Source organism: Acanthopagrus latus, chromosome 2, assembly GCF_904848185.1.
Source record: "Acanthopagrus latus isolate v.2019 chromosome 2, fAcaLat1.1, whole genome shotgun sequence".
Taxonomy (NCBI): domain Eukaryota; kingdom Metazoa; phylum Chordata; class Actinopteri; order Spariformes; family Sparidae; genus Acanthopagrus; species Acanthopagrus latus.
This window is the reverse complement of record NC_051040.1, coordinates 31,333,321-31,352,898: the sequence shown is the minus strand read 5'-3', so window position 1 is coordinate 31,352,898 and position 19,578 is coordinate 31,333,321. Positions and strand designations below refer to the sequence as shown.

The following is a 19,578-nucleotide window of genomic DNA, read 5'->3' as shown; positions in this document are numbered from 1 at the left end:
CGTGGTGGGTCTCATCGACAAGAACAATGAGTCATCATGCAGAGAGAAGGTGGAACAACTGATAACCTGGTGCAAAGTCAACAACCTATTCCTGAATATATACAAAACCAAAGAGATGGTTGTTGACTTTCAGAGAGCTCAAAGGGACCACGAGCCACTAAATATCCATGGCTCCCCAGTGGAGATTGTGAAGAACACAAAATTCCTCGGTGTCCATTTGACAGAAAACTTAACCTGATCCCTAAACGCCAGCTCCACCGTGAAGAAAGCCCAGCAGCATCCACTTCCTGAGAAGGCTGAGGAAAGCCCATCTCCCAACCCCCCATTCTCACCACTTTCTACAGAGGGAGATGGGGGAGAGCTACCAGATTCAACACCTAGTAGGGGATAAAGAACTATTGAGGACACAACAAAGTTTAATAGGTTTAAGTTCACTTTAAACATATGGAAAACAGTGGCAAAGAGGTACGAATAAGAGGCCAAGAGTTTGTGATCATTAATATATGATGATACATTTCTGCCTGGAAAAGATTATCAAGGTCCGGAGTTTTCTATATCTAAAAGATAGGCTTGGATTTGAAAGAGGCGACTACTTGAGATACCTACAAGTGAGGGACTACTATATAAAGGGAAATAAAAATAGAAATAGCTACTCAGCAAAAATGAGATGATTAAGGTGATGACTGATGCATATAATGGGAAGAAGAGTAGAGTGATCTCAGCTCTTTATCAGGCTCTGTTGAAGAGTAGAAGGAACTCAACAATGTACATAAAAGAGAAATGGGAAAAGGACCTTGGGATTGAACTGACGGAGGAAGAATGGTACAATTTGTGCTGGGTACAGCATTCAACCACTGGATCAAGGGTATGGAGGGAATTTGGATGGAAGAATGTTATTAGATATAACACAACACAACAACTGGAACACAATTTGTGTTGTAGGCAATGTGGACAGATGGGGGCGGACCACATGTGCAAAGTGCCAAAAGATAAACGAGTATTGGGAAGAAATATGGGAGCATGAAAGAAGATATTGGGAAATGAGATACCTAAAACTGGCCCGGTGTTACATCTGGGGAATCTGACACAAGAAAACGCACAGGGTGAGGACAGATACCTGATCAAGACATTGCTGATAGCCAGCAGGAAAACTATAAACAGAACATTGTACAAATCAGATCCACCTACGAAGGAACAATGGCTGGGGGTAGTAGAAGAAACAAAAAAGCTCACTTTGTTGATTTATTTATTTATTACTGTCATATCTTACTATTTTATTATAGTTCTTTAATTTCAATTACTGGCATGAATATTCAAACATGTAAGAGATTATTACTATTAATGGACTATATACTGGCTATATACTGATACTATATACTGAAAAAATCTTTGGACCCATTGTAACTGTATTAATAACAGTGTACCGTCATGATTGTCACACAGAAATAAAGCTATTAACTGAACTCTGCACCTGGCTCTGAAGTTGTTGAGTGGAGGGTGTGGCAGTGAAAGCCATTGGGTTGGTATAGAGTAACCCCCATTGTTCTCCACCGCCATATTCCGAGCAGATGACTGAGCTTTCTGGAAAACACAAGACATCACACAGGATGGATCAGTTAGGATTGTTCGTAATCTTTACAGGATGCAAATCTGCTGATACAAGCTAGAAAGGTTACTTCAGTCCCACAGTCAACAGCTCATTCAAAATGTCAAACTGATTGTAGATCTTCCTCACATGGCACAGAGAGGCTGCTATTAGGCTGTTTGCAGGTTGCAGCAGGTATACTGACATTCCCTCAAGGGACTGACATTTAAGCAAGCACACACGATTATGCCCAAGAAATCAACTAAGATTTGTCTGATGCTGCTCTGTGACATTCACAACTTTGCACAGCAATATATGGAACAGAGGGGGTATGTGAGCAATATAATTAAGGGGTCTTTCCCTGGAGGCACCAGGAATTTCTTTTAAAAACAAAAAGTGATCTGTGTTCCCTATTGTAGGGCCCTATGATTTCCACGATCACGGAATTGCGGACGGAATCGCGGAATTGGCAGATTAAAACGGAATCTTTTTAACATGGAATATCGCAGAATTTGACATAATTTCACTGACATGCTGATTTTGTGTGGAAGTGGAACGAATGTCTAGGGAAAACTGCATGGAGGGAAGCAAATCTGGGTGGCACAACAAGTCACTGCCCCTCCCCCATCAAAACGGCTCCATCTTCTTCGGTGAAAAAACTCTAAAAATTGACATTTACCCCTCAGTACAGAGCCGAGCATTTCCCGAACGACTTGTATGTGTCAGGTGAACTGTTGCTCTGCAAAGAAGCAGACCTGAGAAATCATAATTAAAGGTGTAATGCGTCAGAGTTAGCCATCTGTCTGATTCATTTTATTGGCATATGATACCAGAGTGACTGTTAACTGCTGCTAACAGTAGCTGCCGTTAGCCACAGCCCTCTTGGCCGACTCTGCCTGGGCTGGGAGCTCAGAGGACAGGGGGAGGGTTGGTGTTTTCAGAACAATTTTGGTATGCAAACATTTACTGGATCTGCCTGTGAGCTGACCATGTTTTTATTCAATGAAAATTTTGATGCACTTTACTGTACAGTACAGTGCTGAGGAAATATGTTTGTCACCTCAATTGATTTAAGGTAATTTCTATTTAATTTGTGTACATCTTAGTCATTTACATCAAGAACACACTGTTTTTGGTAGTACAATAAGAGTTAAATGTAAAAAAAATCGGATTCCCAAAAATTAAAATGGAAAACACAGACATCCCAAAAATCAAAACGGAAAAAAGGAATTTGGGAAAAAATTAAATGGATTTTATAGGGCCCTACTATTGTCACTTATTGTTTTTAACTTATGAGATGATTACACCTGAACCTCCAGGCAGCTTCTTCCATTTTGTTCAGTTTAAAAGGTCATCTGAGGTTGGACAGGTTTGTGCACTTACACAAAGAGTGTATTAAGAGTTCAAACTGTTCATCCTGTAAGAGAGACAGCCTTCAGCTACTTGTTGGTTAAACAGAAAGACAACCCTATTTGAACCTAGCGAGTTATCAGAAACATGCATCAAAGTCTATGACTCTATGAGGGTGTCAACAAGAACATGTGATCATATTACACCAATCCTAGACTCACTGCATTGGCTCCCAATACATATACAATCAGACTTTAAGGTGCTGCTGATGACATACAAAACTGTACACAGCCTTGCCCCGTTAAACATGTGACATCTTATCATACCATATATTCCAAATTGTGGGAGTGGGAGGGGCCAGAAACATGCATCTACCACACGCATTTGTTTCTCTGCTGTGCGATTGTCACTTAAGATCAGACAGAAAAAAAAAACACATTTTAGCCTTAGAATGAATAACAGTTATCACCAACCTGCGCAGTGACCTCATCCTTCTGTTCTACTGCTTCTTTGTGTGAGGGAGTGCTCTGTTAAAAAACAGATAAAATAAAAGGTAAGACCATTTGTGCAAAATTGAACCCTGTTTCCGCCACAAGCAGCACCATGGACCAATCTTTTTGAATGGTCATTGTCATTTGGGCAGCCCATTCATCCAGTGGACAAGGTAAAGTAAGATAAACAAAAACTGTATATCAGTAGGGAGGTTGGTATGAATAATAATGGTTATGGAGTAAATGTTAGTGTACTTACCACACTCTATATTTCAGTGTCTCTTAACAAATACAAACCCATAAAGACAACAGCTGTAAAACCTTTTTTTTTCGCCCTGTGCATCAAATACCTAGAAATTACTTTGTATTATCAAAATGTGATCCATTTGGTCCAATAATAGAAAAAAGATCCATATCAGTAAATTAGGATATCTTGTGTCATGCCTTGTGTCATTCCGTTTGGGGTGCCAAATGGAAGCCAGCAAGCTTGGCCAGGGTTAGATTCAAGTGTGCATGGAAGCTGAACACAACAAATGTCACAATTATCAAACATACATAAACCTCACAATAAAAAGCAACCAAAGGAAAAAGGGAAGCAAATTCTAACATTTGTGAAGCAGGAACAATAAATATGTTTTTAATGTGAATGGACGATTATTAAAATTGTTGCAAAGAGGAGGACAAGCCATGTGACCCATTTTGATCCATCCACTCAAAGCATGGAATGGAAACATTTAACTGCAACTGCTTACCTCATCTGAATCGGAATCTTTAACATCCAAATGATCCTCAGGTTTACTCAAAAACCAAACCAAAACAACTAATATCACATTTTAACCAAATAACTTAGTGGTTATTGATATTGGGAGGATATTTTAAGGATGACTACTGGTACTTTCAGAAAATATGATACGAGATTTCAGCAAATTAATCAACACTAAAGGCAATCATAAGAACAAGTACAGTCGTGTAAATCAAAGCATTACGGCATTTACTGTAATGCAGCCTTTAAAGCCAGGAAAAGACAACACTATCACAGTATAACTAAATATAATATGATGTGCTGGCTCGTCTCATATATGACGGTAACAATATTGCCTACAATATATTGGTTTATTGCCCAAACCTTGTTCTACAACAGCAAAATCGTTATGATGTTAGTGTTTGCTCCCGTACTAGCCGTGACGGTCACGCTGCTTCCTGTGGCCCCCACCGGGATTTCCGTAACATCGAGAGCTGTTGTTTACTGTGTCTCTCTCCTTGTCTACCTGTCCTTGTGGTTTATTCTTCGATTCTGAGTATTTCATAGTCCCATTGGTTTTGTAGCTTGGCTATATTTAGGCTTTTATAACTTGTTCGTTTTTTCTCTAACCGATCGTATCTTGCTGCCCGGTTACCTTTCCTAAACCTAGCCTAGCCTCGATTACTCGTGCCTTTCACTGCTGTTAACAAAGCCTCGCTCGATAAACAAGTGTTACGATGGCTTGTGCTGATTGTTCCGCATTTGCTAAGGTGTTCCCATTGGAGATATGTGTCCGTGAGTTAAAGCAGCTTCTCGTAGTTAGCCCGGGGCCTGATAGCACGTCTGCTAGCCTTAGCATTAGCTCAATATCGTCAGCAGCTTGTATGGAGTTTTGTCCTTGCCAGCCATGTTGCCACTGTAAGGGCTAAACTCCACATGCTATTCATAGGGGACTCCATGACCCGCAACGTTAAGTTACCGTCGCCAGCCACTGTTAACCTGGGGGCAGACCTTCCGACCTAAAAGCTAATCTCAGGGTGCTGGCATCACGCAGGGAGAAACAGGCTACAGCAGCAGTGTAATTCATGCTGGCGCCGACAATATCTGTCTGAAGCAGTCTGAGATCACTCAAGATAGCTTAGTCTGGACTTTTCCGTATTGTATGTATTGTCGCTGGTCCCTTGCCCCAGCAGGGTAACGATAGCAGGCTTACCCGTTGGTGCAACACTGTAGGGAGCCGGTTAAGATTTGTAGATAATTGGCCCTCTTTCTGGGGTGGCCTCCATCCTATAGGAGTCAGTGATGCTGTTTATCTAACAACATAGACAGTGTTGGAAGCAGGTTTGACACTAGGGATGTAGCACTCAGCTGGTCACAGATGATTAGCAAGCATGTTGCAGTCAGTGTTGGCGTGAACTCTGCTAGCCTGGTTAATATGTCTTGTGTGGAAAATAGTGCAGAGTACCAGGCTGATAGCTTAGTTTACAACACTGAGGCTGTCACCATCCCTTGCCACTTTTTCACTGAATTATTCTTTTAAATGTGTAAATCACTATAATCTAATTTTGATACCCACCACTGACAGCGGGGAAATGTCTCAGCAAGCACCCTATACAGGCTCACATAAAAACGTAGCAAAACCAATCACAACTGTATCTTTACCTGCATAGGCCACCAAAGCATACTATTACTTAAAAGGTACCTTGTTCCAGTTAAAACATTACTTACGATAATCTCCACTGAACATCTTAACACTGGAAAATGATGCTCCAATGAGCTTCAAATCCTTAAATTTGGCTTCATTAATATTAGATCACGGTCAACAAAAGCCTTACTGATTAATGATTTGATTATTGAGCGTAAGTTAGACATGATTGGCTTATGTGAAACATGGCTGTAAACATATTTTTCTGCTATTAAATGAATCCTCGCTATAATTACGCCCATGTTGCTCAGGCCTCTAAACAGGGGGAAGGTGTTGACCTAATCTACAAATCTATTTTTAGACAAACCTTCAACCAGGATATTTAATTTACTTCATTTGAGGCTCTGGTTTTAAAACCATCTTCATCAAGTTGTAACAGTCTTGTCCAGGGAACAGGATTTCACCTGGTGGTAATCTACAGACCTCCAGGGCCTTACTCTCAATTCTTAGAAGAATTTGATGAATTTATTGCAGATATTGCTACTCGTCCAGATAAGATTTTAATTATTGTATTATTATATTTCCACTTAAATAAGCCCTCTTACCCTATAAGTAAAGCCTTTCTGGCACTTTGTCATATTTCTGGCTTCATTCATCTGGTTCACGAACCTACTCATTCCAGTGGTATCACTCTGGACTTTCCCATGGATTAGATGTGTCAACCCTGAATGTCACTTCTGTCTCTTCCGCAGGTCAGACAACCTTCTTATCACATTTGAAGCTTCATTAGCCTGTCCTTGCACTTGTGGCACAAATATTTTACTTCCCGTCATATCAGCTGTGCAATCATAGCGACACTATGAAAAATTGCCTGGGGTCTTGGATCATCTTGCAACAGTGACAGAACCTGTGGAAATGTTCACTAATGAAGTTAACTGAGGACCTATTTCTTTCCTAGATTCTGTTGCACCTGTCTCTACCAAGATTATTTTGGCCAAATAAACCTGAATACAGATAAAACTGAGATGCTGGTCATTGGCCCCCACTTGACACAGACGCCACTTTGATCAAGTGATCGTAACTCTTGATAACTGTGTTATTTCTCAAAATGCAATTGTCAGGAATCTTGGTATTACATTTGATTTTACCCTCTCTTTCGATCAGCACATCAAAGAAATGATCTTTCTTTTCTCCTCCTCCTCCTCTCTTTTCCTCTTTTTCAAGCTCCCTTCTGATGGACCACTGCCCCCTGGGACCATCTGCCTCTCCTGCTGCCTCACATACTGATGGATGTGGATCGTCACACTGTGGGCTCCACTGGATCATTGGATCATCCTCTGTTTCACTATCTCCTTATATCTCTATTTCTGTAAAATTTAATGACACTTCACTCTGACCTTCTCTGTTTTACCGCCAACTATCTTGTGTGTCTTGCCCTCTTCCAAGTCACCAGGGTGGACAGGAGCTTGTGTGGCTTGGGCACCACTTGGTGATGCTTTGTCCGGCTCAATCGTCTCCTGGATCCACACACTTTACATATATTGTAATTTGTATCAGATATTCTATCAAAGCAACTTGTAAACTGTGATTTTGTTTTTCTGTGCTGGACATGCAACTTCTATTGTATGTCTGTCTGTCCAGGGAGAGGAATCCTCCTCTGTGGCTCTTTCTTTCTTCCATCTTTTTTTTGGGGGGGGGGCATACTGATAAAACTGGCTTTATTTAATATTGTGTGGTACATTGAACAGTGTCTAAATAGGTACTTTGGCTTGTTAGTGACTTTGCAGGGGTGACATCTAATTTTCAACCATAACTCTTGACTGAACTGTTTTGTTTGAACCAGTGTCACTTGTCAACTAACCTTCCATTTTCACAAACAATTTGGTGGAATAATCTTTTAAAGAATGATCAGATTCTTTGGGGAGTACAGATCATTAGTGACACAAAAGCATTTTCTATTCTATTGGCAAGGTCCGGAGGTATGAGGAATAATAAAGCTAGAAGGACTGCTCTCCCTCATTGCGGACTGTTGAAGGATGGGCAGAAAGCCATGTAGCCATATTGCTATTTTACAGCAATCAGCCAAAGTTACTTTAACGTGCCAGCTAGCGTCACATACAACGTCGCCATTAAGTTAGAAATAGAGTTATCGCAGATAAAACACTTGAAAAAAAAGCCATGTCATTGAAAATAAAACTACAGCTGCTTACCAAAGTATTCATTCGTCCTTGTCTCCGGTCGCTGTGTCCATATTCTGAGGTTAACTAACTGACTTTAATTCATTGTTTTCACTTCTTCGCTGACAGCTATACTCTATGTTCCATGTTATGTTATGTTCCGCTTGCCACTGTTGCTTACTCCTCAGTGAGGAAAGTCGGTATTGGCTGTCCTAAAAGTCGCCAGAAGTCGGTTTTTGACGTCATCACCGAATTTGCATAATTGGCCATGTGAATGCAATTGTAATGGGCGTTAGAGGAGAGAGAAATAAAGGAGAGACAAAAAATAGTTTAAAAAAAAACACTCTAAATATGTCTAAAACTAAAAATGAACTTATTTAAGTGTAGTGATTTATTTTAGAATTACAGCCAGCGGCAGCTTCGCGCATGCGCCATTCACTTGCCGTCTGAACGCCCCCTCTCGCGGTGGCGAGAACGGCTGTGTCCCAATTCAGGGTCTGCACACTTTGAGTGCGAATTTGAAGTGCGATTACGTCACTATGCCGCGGCGAAGGGTGTACCAATTCAAAGTGTTCTCATAATGCACCCCACAGATGCGCACTCCTTTTACCTCTTTTTGGAGTGTGCACTGCTTACTACACTTTGTGGTCTCACATATCCCAAGATTCATTGCGCACCCGAAGAGAGGAAGTATTGGGTCTATACTTTACTCCTTTAAACATCCAACGCCAGATATATTAAACTTAAAGGTAAAATACGTTGGTAATGCTCAGCTTGATGCCTTTGGAAGTAAAATCTTAAAAGCTTCACATTCAAACGTTAGACGTTCAGAGGTTGACTTGTATTTTATATCTAATTGTGACTGTGGAGATGTTAGAGACTCGGTTTACATAAATGGACCAAGATGAACAGATTCAGATCAGGCTGTGATCCCTGCTTTATTTCCAGACTGTAACACTGTAAAGTGTGTATATATATATATATATATATATATATATATATATATATATATATATATATATATATATATATATATATATATAGAGAGAGAGAGAGAGAGAGAGAGAGAGAGAGAGAGAGAGAGAGAGAGGGGGGGGCTGAACGATATATCGTTATCGTATCTATTTCTAGATATGAACATTCAAGATATTAATATCGAAAAAGAAACGATGTAGATTTCCCCGCTCGCCCTGCATGTACAGCTCGGGCAGTCACAACAAACATCATTTTTACGATTGCCCTTGAATGCACCGCTAAGGCCAGCCAACTACAAACCTCATTTCATGCTTGCTGTGGATCGACAGCTGAAGCAAACCAATGACAAACATGAGGGCGGGAGTGAGGGAGACGGAGACGCACACACAGTGTTGCCAACTTGGCAACTTTCTTGCTAGATTTAGTGACTTTTCAGACCCTCTTAGCGACTTTATTTCTGAAAAGCGACTAGTGACAAATTTAGCGACTTATTCAGATCATCAGGGGAAAGACGAGCAATGTATTATATTGTAATTCTCATGCTGCTCAGAGTCATCACAGTCCATGGCTCCTCTGCAGCAGCACCGGGGTCTCTCCCCTCCCGAGCAGCTGTGCAGGCGGCAGGCCGGTGTGTCGGGGGCTGGCTGGGGCAGCAGGAGCGACACCGCGGCCGCTCGCTTTGTGGATTTGAACCCGGATAGCTGCTGTTTACTCTGTTGATCCGTTAATTCTCTGACTTCTTTCTAGATTCCACTGGTACTTTACCGATAACCTGAAGCTGCTGAGTCTCGATCTTCACTTTCACTCTTCTCTCCAGATTAGGATGTCATCGTTCATCTTGTAAAAATGCACATAGTTCGTTTGATCTTCTCCCTCCCTTTACTGTTGTTACTTCAAATATAGATGTACAGTAACAGGCTGAGCAGGAGTCCCTGCTGGGCTGGATGGTGTCAGTGGGACATCATCTGGGTCGGTACTCAGGGTGTTTGGGGGTCCAGTGTCCTCTGTCCATCACAGCGTCCATCAACTGGGTTTGCAGTTCTGACTCCATCCACGGCTGCCATGTCACTGAGAATGATTTAAGAAAGAGGCAATTTCATAATATAATAATAATAAATCATTACAACAAACAAAACTACCAAACATTTTAAATAGGAATAATGCCTTTAAAATTTAAATAAAACCCTAAGTTAAGTGGCGATCAGTGTGTTATGCAGTGTGTCAGCATTAACGTAATGTATCGCTATGTTAATTTCCCCCAACTGTTAGCTAGCAAATAATGATAATATTGATAACATTACTGTGAGTTCAATAACAGATTTACCTCTCCACGGTCCTCTCAGCCCGAGATAAACCAGAGCCGCTTCTCCTCTTCCTCCACAAGCAGGAGGATTAAAAAGGAAATCTCAAACAGATCTGACAGTCAAACTTTACTCTTCTTGTTACTTTGACGGACCTGGGCTGCAGAAACTGTAACGTACGAGTAGAGGCGAAGGAAGGGTAGACCGTCCCGTTTAACAAAAGTTGACGCGGCCTGCAGGGCGCACCGAAGTAGACTCATTCGGTGAGACCGCAAAAGGCGGGTCCTTGAAGTGTGCAGACCCTGACGTGGGACACATTTAGGACATCCTCAGGATCAGGCTTCAGCGTCAGACCTCAGATGAAAAGGTATTAGGTCTCAGGAAAAGCTCTGTCACACTCGCACCAAACAGCCACATGAAAAATAGTCATCGGACCAAAAGGCCTGAGAAAAAAAACTTGTCACACTGAACTGCCTCAGGACAAACGTCACACTGAACGGACTCGCACTGAACAGCATCAGTACAAAAGTTGTCACACTGAACGGAATCGGCACAAAAGTCGTCACACCGAACGGAATCAGCACAAAAGTCGTCACACCGAACGGCATCAGCACAAAAGTCGTCACACCGAATGGAATCAGCACAAAAGTCGTCAATATACTCGCTAAATATAGAGACAAAGTTGCAGCACTGCCTTGCGAGCTTCCTTTTTTTGGTTGTATGGCAACTACGACTTTTACTGCACTGCTTTACATTATAGAGTAGATAAAATAACTACATATATTAAACCAGAAAATAAAACATAAACAAAAATCAATAGTCTTTTTAAATATCCCTCAAATATTCGGCAATGGCTCTCTGTCCCTGCCAGTCTTCGGTCCTTTCTGTCCTATATTTTTTACGGTGCATCAGTGTATGCATATGTAATTTTACATTCAAACATTCATGTGATGAATCTTTCTTCTGGACACACCCTGTGCATTTACAGTTCTTCTATGCTGCTTTATTGGAACGATCCCTACCAATCTAATTTGCCAGTTCTTCAGTATTGCCTTAGCTTAACCTTGGTTGGACTGCTAACAAAATAATATTCAGTCTTTTCTAACTTCCTCCAACCACTGTAGCCCTATGATGACCACCATCATTTCTGCTGTCTAAACAGATGTGTTATCTGGTATTATTTTTTCAGTGCTAACATTCATTGAGGGGATATACAGTCACAGTCAAAAGTTTGCATGCACTTGTAAAGATTCTGTATATCATAGAAGTTTTGAGTTCCAATAATTTCCACAGCTCTCATTTTTCTGTGATGTAATGAATGGAATATATTACTTTGTGACAAATTTAAATATTACAATATAACACAACATTCTCTGTGTTATTTCGCTCTTTCCACCTTCTGTACATTCATCAATCTACCATGCGGCCACCTTCCTTTTCCATCCTATTGATTTGGCTAGTATGCTATTCAGTGCTGCATTTTGTGTTAGGTGTATGACTTTTGATGCACGTTCCTCAATAGAACCCTCCACTGAAATTTACTCTGCTGATTTACAACACAATTCTTTAAAATGTTCCCAGTCAGCTTTAGCAAAATAACACTTGACTAGGCCTTTCTTGGATTTCTTAAATCTATGTTAATATAGCATTAATTGATAATGGATGAGGGGAATAACATAAAGTAAAATGAAACCGAGGGAAAGGAGGGAATGTTTTGTGCTGGCCTGTAGGAATACCTGTTGTGCCCAAATGGTTGTTTCTCTCTGTCTGTGGCTCTCTGGTGCCCCCTTTCTGTTTGTCTGTTTGTTTCAGGAAGACACGCCTGGGCAGTGCTGCAAGTGAGGGTGTATAAAAGGAGGACTGAGCTGAGGCCTTGCTCTCTGGGGGAGCCACTGTCCAACCTGACAACAGGAGGAGGAGAAGGTCATCGTTTTGTCTCCTTACTAGCTCTCATCCCCACCCATGGTTTTAGGGCTGGGGTTTTGTTTTGGGGCAATCTGTTTGATGTCTAGATCTGCAGACCAGCAGCTATCAGGTTTTCGTTTTTAGATTCACCTAGTCCAGGACTAGGTTAGTTTTCTTTTCTTTGTATTAGTTAGAGGGGAAGAACTGGGTGCGACGGCCAATTGTGGGTTGGCCCAGCGTTTCCCCTTTTGTTTGTTTTCTGCTTGGTTCTCCAACCTCTTCGTTTGATGTATACTTTTGCCTCTATGGTTGTTCCAAAATCTGATGTCCTCTGAAACATGTTGCGACCTCTTCATGAGCACTTTGTTAGAGGGTCCATAACAGGGAAAGACAAACTGAAAGTAGTTGTTCAAGCTGGAAAATAGTTTATTTACAAAAAACACCAGTCAACAAAGAAAGATTTGTCTCCAAAATGCAGTCTGTAGCTTAGTCACTCTGGCTCATGCACACCACAGTCACCCAGCCCACTGGCACCAGCAGCACTTTATATCACCCGGCCTACGTAGTGAGGAGGATCAGGCGGGACCTCCACACAGTCCCCCTCAAGGAGGAGGGGGAGAACGAGGGTGACACCTGAGTGAAAGCACAACACAAAAACGCCAGCAACACTGTAACTGTAACAAGCATATTCTTGGAAAATTTTCACTTCCAATACTTGAACAACCTTTAAAAGGTCCTATTTGTAAGAACACTGAGTCCCAACTTGTCAAAAACTGACATTTGGGATGGTGGCCAACACGTCCTACAATCCCAAAGTGTCAGTTTTTGATGCAAGGGAAACCAAGAGTGACCCTATTTGACAAGAGACTCAAAAATCAACTTTTATAACAAATTGGAAATTTAATATCTCACTTAAAGTGAAACTCTCGCCAAAGAGCAACCTAGGCTTTATTTGTGAATGTATATGAGTCAAACCTTCATGTAAAAGCATAATGTAACCAGGAACAGGAAGGCGAGTAATGCTGGACTGCTCCTCAAGCCTTCCTGTTAGATCAAACTCGGGGATCAACACTGCCATAACGGCGGCTCACCAAAGATCCAGCTGCTAATGTGAGTTGTTCAATAACCTTCTTTTTAGTAAACTCTGCATATACAAACAATGTTCTCAATGTGTTCATGTGTAGATACCTTGGTGATACTACAAGCAAAGTTTCATGTTGTGTCGAGCCTACTTAGTGTTTTAAGAAAACACCTGTCAGTTGTTGTACTACTCCATTATTGTCAGTGTGCTTACTACTTCCCCAAAGGCTGTTCGTCTTTTCTATTTCGTTGTCTATTTATTATAATATGAAAAACTAAGGTTTCTGGGCATAGTTTTTACAAGGGTTATACAAGTTGTTTGATCGCATTATAGAAATTATTTTGAGATTATGAATCTTGTCAATGCATTGATACACAAGTCTGTGTCAAGCGAGTTAACAACTCCTAGATAGACTGCTCTACTTGCCATACAACTGAAAAGTACTCCATAGTGCTTTAAGTTATCGGGACTTCTCATCATATTAATAGGGCCAGAATAATCCGTACCAATATTTTTGAGTGGTGGGAGGTCAAGAAGAATTCTCTCGGTAGATCTGCCATTGTTTGCCAACCTTTACTCCATAACACCTACATAAGTAACATTTCGCTATTACCTTTCAACACTGTTGAATTGGCACTCGTGATCCATACCTTTTCCTTAGATAGGAGAGATATGATCCCTACTGCCATGACCCAGCTGTAGATGAATATCACAGAGTAGAAGAGTCCAGGAATGTTGGTCTTTGGCTAAAATCAGTGGATATTTTGTATCTTTGGGCATGGAAGCTTTACTTTAATTGAGTAAGCAAGTTTGCACACATTGCTGAGTATGTGTATGGATATGTATGGTTATTAATAGGTGTGTGAGTGTGGTTATTAGAGAAGGGTACAGATGGGGATGGTTGGACCGTTATCTATGTATGTGCTTGTGTTTGAATGCTTGTGATTGAATGTTTGATGAAAATAAGAGAGAGTATGTGTTGCTGTGCTAAGCTCTGTTGTGCATTTTCATGACCTGGTGCTCTGGTTCCCTGTTTCCGTTTATTTTGTCTACTTTTAAAATACTATGGCCATCACATCATTTTTTTATTCTGTCATATCTCAATGATTTTAAAATTGTTGTTCTTTCATTGGTTCTTACCTGCTCTGGGACTATAGGCAGAAATTAGCAAAATTGCTATAACCTGGCACAATACATCTTTTTTTGTTTTACAATATTAATGTTCTTTTGTGCACTGTCCTAGTTTTAAATAAATAAACTCCTAAACTCCTAAAACTTTATAGCCCTCCAACACTTCCCTCCACAGACAGCTTAACACCCATTCACACCTTGGCTCACCTAGCCTTAGCAACCCACATGAAGGCTGGTTGAGTCAACTCTGAACTCTCCTATATAAGTCTTTAAGGACACTCCGACACAGAGTTTATGCACCGATACTGGCATCGAGCTGATACTGTGCTCATATACTCATAATCGTATTCGTAAAAATTCACAGATGCCACTCACCGACACCACCTTTATTGCATTAGGCCGTACATTGCACGAAACTGAAGACCGCGATTAGTGGGTGGCATGTACTTTCTTGTTGTCATTTCAGACGGGCGGACCGCTGTCCAAGTCCAGACCCAGACACCGTCCTATATGGACCTGTACCTATGGTCAATAAGTTATTGAAATATTTTAAATTTTGATGAGGCGCCTCTATTTTGACTGGTGCCACCAGTTTAACGGATCAGGAAATCCACTGACCAATTGCATGCGGGTTAAGCCATCCCACGTGATGCTAACACAAATCTCAAATCTAGCTAATCAAATCTGTGCATTCCAGGTGATAAACATTGCAACTCTGAATATGGACAGATGAAAGAGGTGAACAGCGAGTGACAGACGGAGAGACAAGTGAGCGATACAGGGGGAGAAGACAGAGAGACGAGTGACAGAGAAAAATAACTCCACATCTGGTCTCTCAGAGCTAATAGCTCATGTTCCCCCAGAGTTGCTTGGATTATTGGTCTATAAAAAAGCGATTTACTGATGGAGGGTTGTCCAGGAGTGCATGAGTACAGTAGCTGAAACCTTACTTCATGGAAAACAGAAAGGTTATTTTCAAACATTTTATTTATTTAAAAAAAAAAAAATAATACATTTATTTTCACTATTATTTTTAAATTCAGCCCTTCTTTTCCTTAAAGAGAGGAGAACATAATACATATCTATAGCACTATATATCTGAATCATTTAATGTTAAATGACAAATATTGTCGAAATGTTCTTTCTTTATTTGATTTGACAGTCACTTCTTGATTAGATATCAGGCTACTGATACTGATATTAGGCTACTTCATCATATATCACACTGGTTCAAATGTGGAGACTGTGCAATAGTTTAATTGAGATATTTATTTATATTCATTTTATTTAATTTGTTATCATTTATTGTAACAAGCAGAGACTGAAAAAATAATTCATGTCTTCCAATTCAGTGCATCTGTAACCTAATAGTTATTTTTGTGATAGAAATAGAGGTATCTGCAAGCACACAAATGAAAATACTCATACTCGTACTCGTACTAGTACTCGGTTTGAAAGAATTGATATCGGCGGAACCCTACTTTGCTGTAAATATGCCTTGTTGTTTCTTTTATTTACACAACCTTCAGTGTCTTGGAAGTAACCGAAAATTGGATCAGAAATTATTTTGACTTGGTATTCAATGAACTAGAAAATGTCTCTTGCCACTTGAAGCTTGTCAGATCAGCTGCATTTTTATTTTCAAATGATATTTTCCGACCAAGCCGGCAACGATATCAAATGTTTGATGCATTGAAATATGTGCTTGGACCCTGTTTCTAATGTTGCTGAAGTTTGGTGCTGTTCTGAGCATTATTTGTGGCTTTTTGATGGCGATTTATACTTGGACCCATTTACAGCAGCGTATTTTTGTTGTGCGGTCGTTTCTGAGGATGCTAAAACTACGTAAGCTAGCTGTCCGCAAACTTTATCTCTTGAGGGGGGGTCGTACTCAGTGTCAAGGTGTGTTAGAACATGGATTAAATTTACACCGGAATATCCCTTTAAATATAGAATAAGAAATCCAGTATATCGTGAGGCGATTCCTTTATGTGCTGCCATAGATTTCAACAAGACTATACATTAAAACAACATAAAACAACTGCTAATATTCAGTTATGGCTTTTGGTTTTGGTCTGCAACTCCAAGATTATAAGTGGACCCATCTGGCCACACCTATGAAAGATCTTCGAAAGTGCCACTGTGAATTCAATGATATTCTGAGAAAAATGATCATTTAATAACACAGAGTGTGATTATGGTGTCGTTTGAACATTGGAAGTAATCTTTAAGCAAAACGTCTCAGTGACCATTTAAATGATGTAACATATCAAACCCGAATGATCAGCCGCATGTGTTTAAAACATGATAAGTGAAAGTTGTTTTTGGTCCTTTCGTTCATTTACACTCAGACTGACACACTTTTACCACTGATGAATCACTGATCATCTGCCATGCCATGCCATAAAGATGTTTAAACTTGTAAAAATAACAGGATTGGTTATAATCTAGGACACAGCAGGAGAAATAATGCAGAATTACAGGGTAATTGCAAGTGTAGTCTTAAATTATATTCCCTGTAACATTAATCATTTAACTGTCTTTCAGCTCATCAAAATAAATATTCTGATTAATATCTGATGGGTTGCGGATGAAATACATCTCATTAATGAGGAAAAAAAATCTTGTTACCTGCAGTATAATAAAAGAAACTGCATTAAGAGATCTGTGCATAAATAGCGAGGCACATTTAAGAAATTTTCAAGTGGTGCTGTGTTGTGAAAGCCTATCACCGTTAATATTCACACTGACATCGTGATGTTAATGTCACTTATGTCTGGACATTGAAGATGAACAAGAGGATAATAATCATTTATAAAGGCCATTGATGGATGCCAAGACCTGTACAATAACATCTACTCGTACTGAGACATGAAAAATACAGATCCTGTTAGGCTATGGTTTTAGCAAGGTGAGGACCTGTGCAGACACACAGGAGGCAGGAAATGGGGGAACTGTTTAAGTTCTCATTCAAATTTCTCATCTGATCATCTGTATGCCCAGAGTATGTCGCTGGCCTGGCCACTGCTTTCACTCGGCCTCTCCTTCTCCCTGTGTCTTTGTGCTGCCTACATTGTGACCAGATACCATTATTTTACAACAGAACAATGAATGACCTTGATGATCATTTTAATATGATACATTGATTTTTCTGTGTATGTGTTTTAGCTATATAGTAAGTGCATAAATAACAGTGTACAATGTAGAGTAGTGTAGCCCCTTTCACACATGTAATGCTATTCTGAACTTATCTGGACATTACCATGTGGGTATTGTGCTCCTGGCTATCCTCATGAACCTTCAGCAAGTGGCTTGCATGTTTCCAGTCCTTTAGTCCTTCCTTATTAAGTCTGGATTCTTTTGAAGAAAACATTTAACAGCAGAAGCAGTGCAAGCAATCATTTTTGTTTGAGTACATCAGCCAGCTTCTTTTAATTTTTTTCCCCATTGACTAATACTCTGTTAAAGAAGTCATGTTGATACTTTCCCATCTTTGTTTTTGGGAAATGTGTGACTGCTTTTTTATTTGAACTGGTCCTCTGTGAAATTACTGTCATCTCACTTTGTCAGTTAGAAGAGATGTCCAGTCAGCAGGTCTATTGGTGCCTTTAGTCCTGATGCTGTGTCAGTCTGCTGTGCTGAGGTAGAGGGACAGGAGCACCTGATGCTGTGTCACTGGGCTGCTGCTGAAATATTTTAAGAGTGCATCTGAAGAGAGAAGAGAAGTATATGTGACCACTGCATGTTACATTTTAATAAAAAAAAAAACAAAACAGATGCTTGATGTGTGCTATACATAAGACTAATATAGAGCTTGGTTGTGAGAGTAAAAAGTCTGGAAACATGTGCAGACTGGAGACAGAGACGATGCTAACAGTGTCCAATCCAGTCTAACCAGAGTGCAAGTACAGAGTGTGTGTGTGTGTGTGTGTGTGTGTATATATATATATATATATATATATATATATATATATATATATATATATATATATATATATATATATATATATATATATATTCATGTATGAATGATATGGGAAAGCTAAGGTGTGGAGTATTAACAGTAATACACTTTAACTGCACTTAAACACTGATGTAAACTTTAACAAACATAAACTGTGACACCCTATTACAAAGGGGATGGAAAACTAACAGCATTTTAACTGACATACAAGCAGGAAAGACACCTGTAAAATAACACCTGAACAGGCCTAATGTCAACTTTCCAAATGTCCCTGATGAATTTAAGGTGGAGTCTGAAGTAAGCTAGCAAGCTAACACTCTGCTCCAACAACGGTAACTACGATGCATTAAACTATTCATTTCCTTTTGCTTCATCACATTGACGTCACTGTACCTGTATCTTCTTCACATCTTCCTCTTTTTTCCTTCTTTTCCTTTACTGGGCGCTAGATGGTTTTAGTCTTTTGGACCTTGTGGTTCCGCTACAGGATCAGTAAATCTCTCTCCTGGTCTTGGGGTCTTGGGCTATCGACCTGCCCCCTCCCAGAGGACAGGTACAGTGCACCGAGCCAAAACCCAGAAAAAAGGCTCTTTGTTATTTAACAGTCTTTGCTATGACATTACGTTGCTGTGGGCTTATAAGATATTTAGAAATAATAACAGTAATGGCACTGGTAAAAAAAAAAAAAATTGTCTTTTTAAATTTTTTATTATTATTATTTTTCTCCCTCCATTTTTGGCGCCCCCTGTGGATGATGGCGCCCCCAGCATTTGCCTATAATGCCTATGCCCACAGCCGGTTCTGTTAGACAGAACACTGCCCATATGGACAAACTGTGGCCTGCCTGTCAGGTTGTCAGTAATCCAGGAGATCACTGTGTCATTGACACCCATGACATGCAGCTTCTCCCCCAGTAGCAGTGGCTGAATGGCGTTAAAAGCACTGGAGAAATAAAAGAATGTGATTCTCACAGTGCCTCCTCCACCATCCAGGTATGAATGGGCTCATTGTGGCAGGTAGATGACAACGTCATCAACTCCCAAGTGGGGCTGGTAAGCAAATTGCAGAGGGTCTAGCAGGGCTCTCACCTGTAGTCTCTGGTGGGCCAAGACCAGTCTCTCCAACACCTTCATCACGTAACATGTGAGGGCCACCAGTTGGTAATTGAGGCCGGACGATGTCAAGTTCTTTGGAACAGGAAGCACGCAGGACGTCTTCAAAGCACCGGTAT

General features: G+C 40.4%; 1 protein-coding gene and 1 long non-coding RNA gene across 9 annotated transcripts in view; one reads left to right on the top strand and one right to left on the bottom strand.

The window, feature by feature from the left end:
* nlrx1 (NLR family member X1) overlaps nucleotides 1-8,757 on the bottom strand; it is a 59,131-nt gene extending 50,374 nt beyond the window's left edge. For 3 of the 8 annotated variants that reach the window (XM_037073536.1, XM_037073529.1, XM_037073543.1), the window contains exons 1-3: nucleotides 8,024-8,757; nucleotides 3,409-3,462; nucleotides 1,472-1,581 (exon numbers count right to left, since the gene is read on the bottom strand). In XM_037073536.1, coding sequence (XP_036929431.1) covers nucleotides 1,472-1,581; nucleotides 3,409-3,425 — 127 coding nt within the window. In that variant the 5' untranslated portion in view covers nucleotides 3,426-3,462; nucleotides 8,024-8,757. The other 5 variants (XM_037073483.1, XM_037073493.1, XM_037073520.1 and 2 more) reach the window with 5 other exon arrangements.
* LOC119005830 lies at nucleotides 6,430-7,961 on the top strand. Its single transcript, XR_005070591.1, has 2 exons — nucleotides 6,430-6,565; nucleotides 7,038-7,961. It is a non-coding gene; the product is annotated as an uncharacterized LOC119005830 (long non-coding RNA).
* Nucleotides 8,758-19,578: the final 10,821 nt, after the last annotated feature.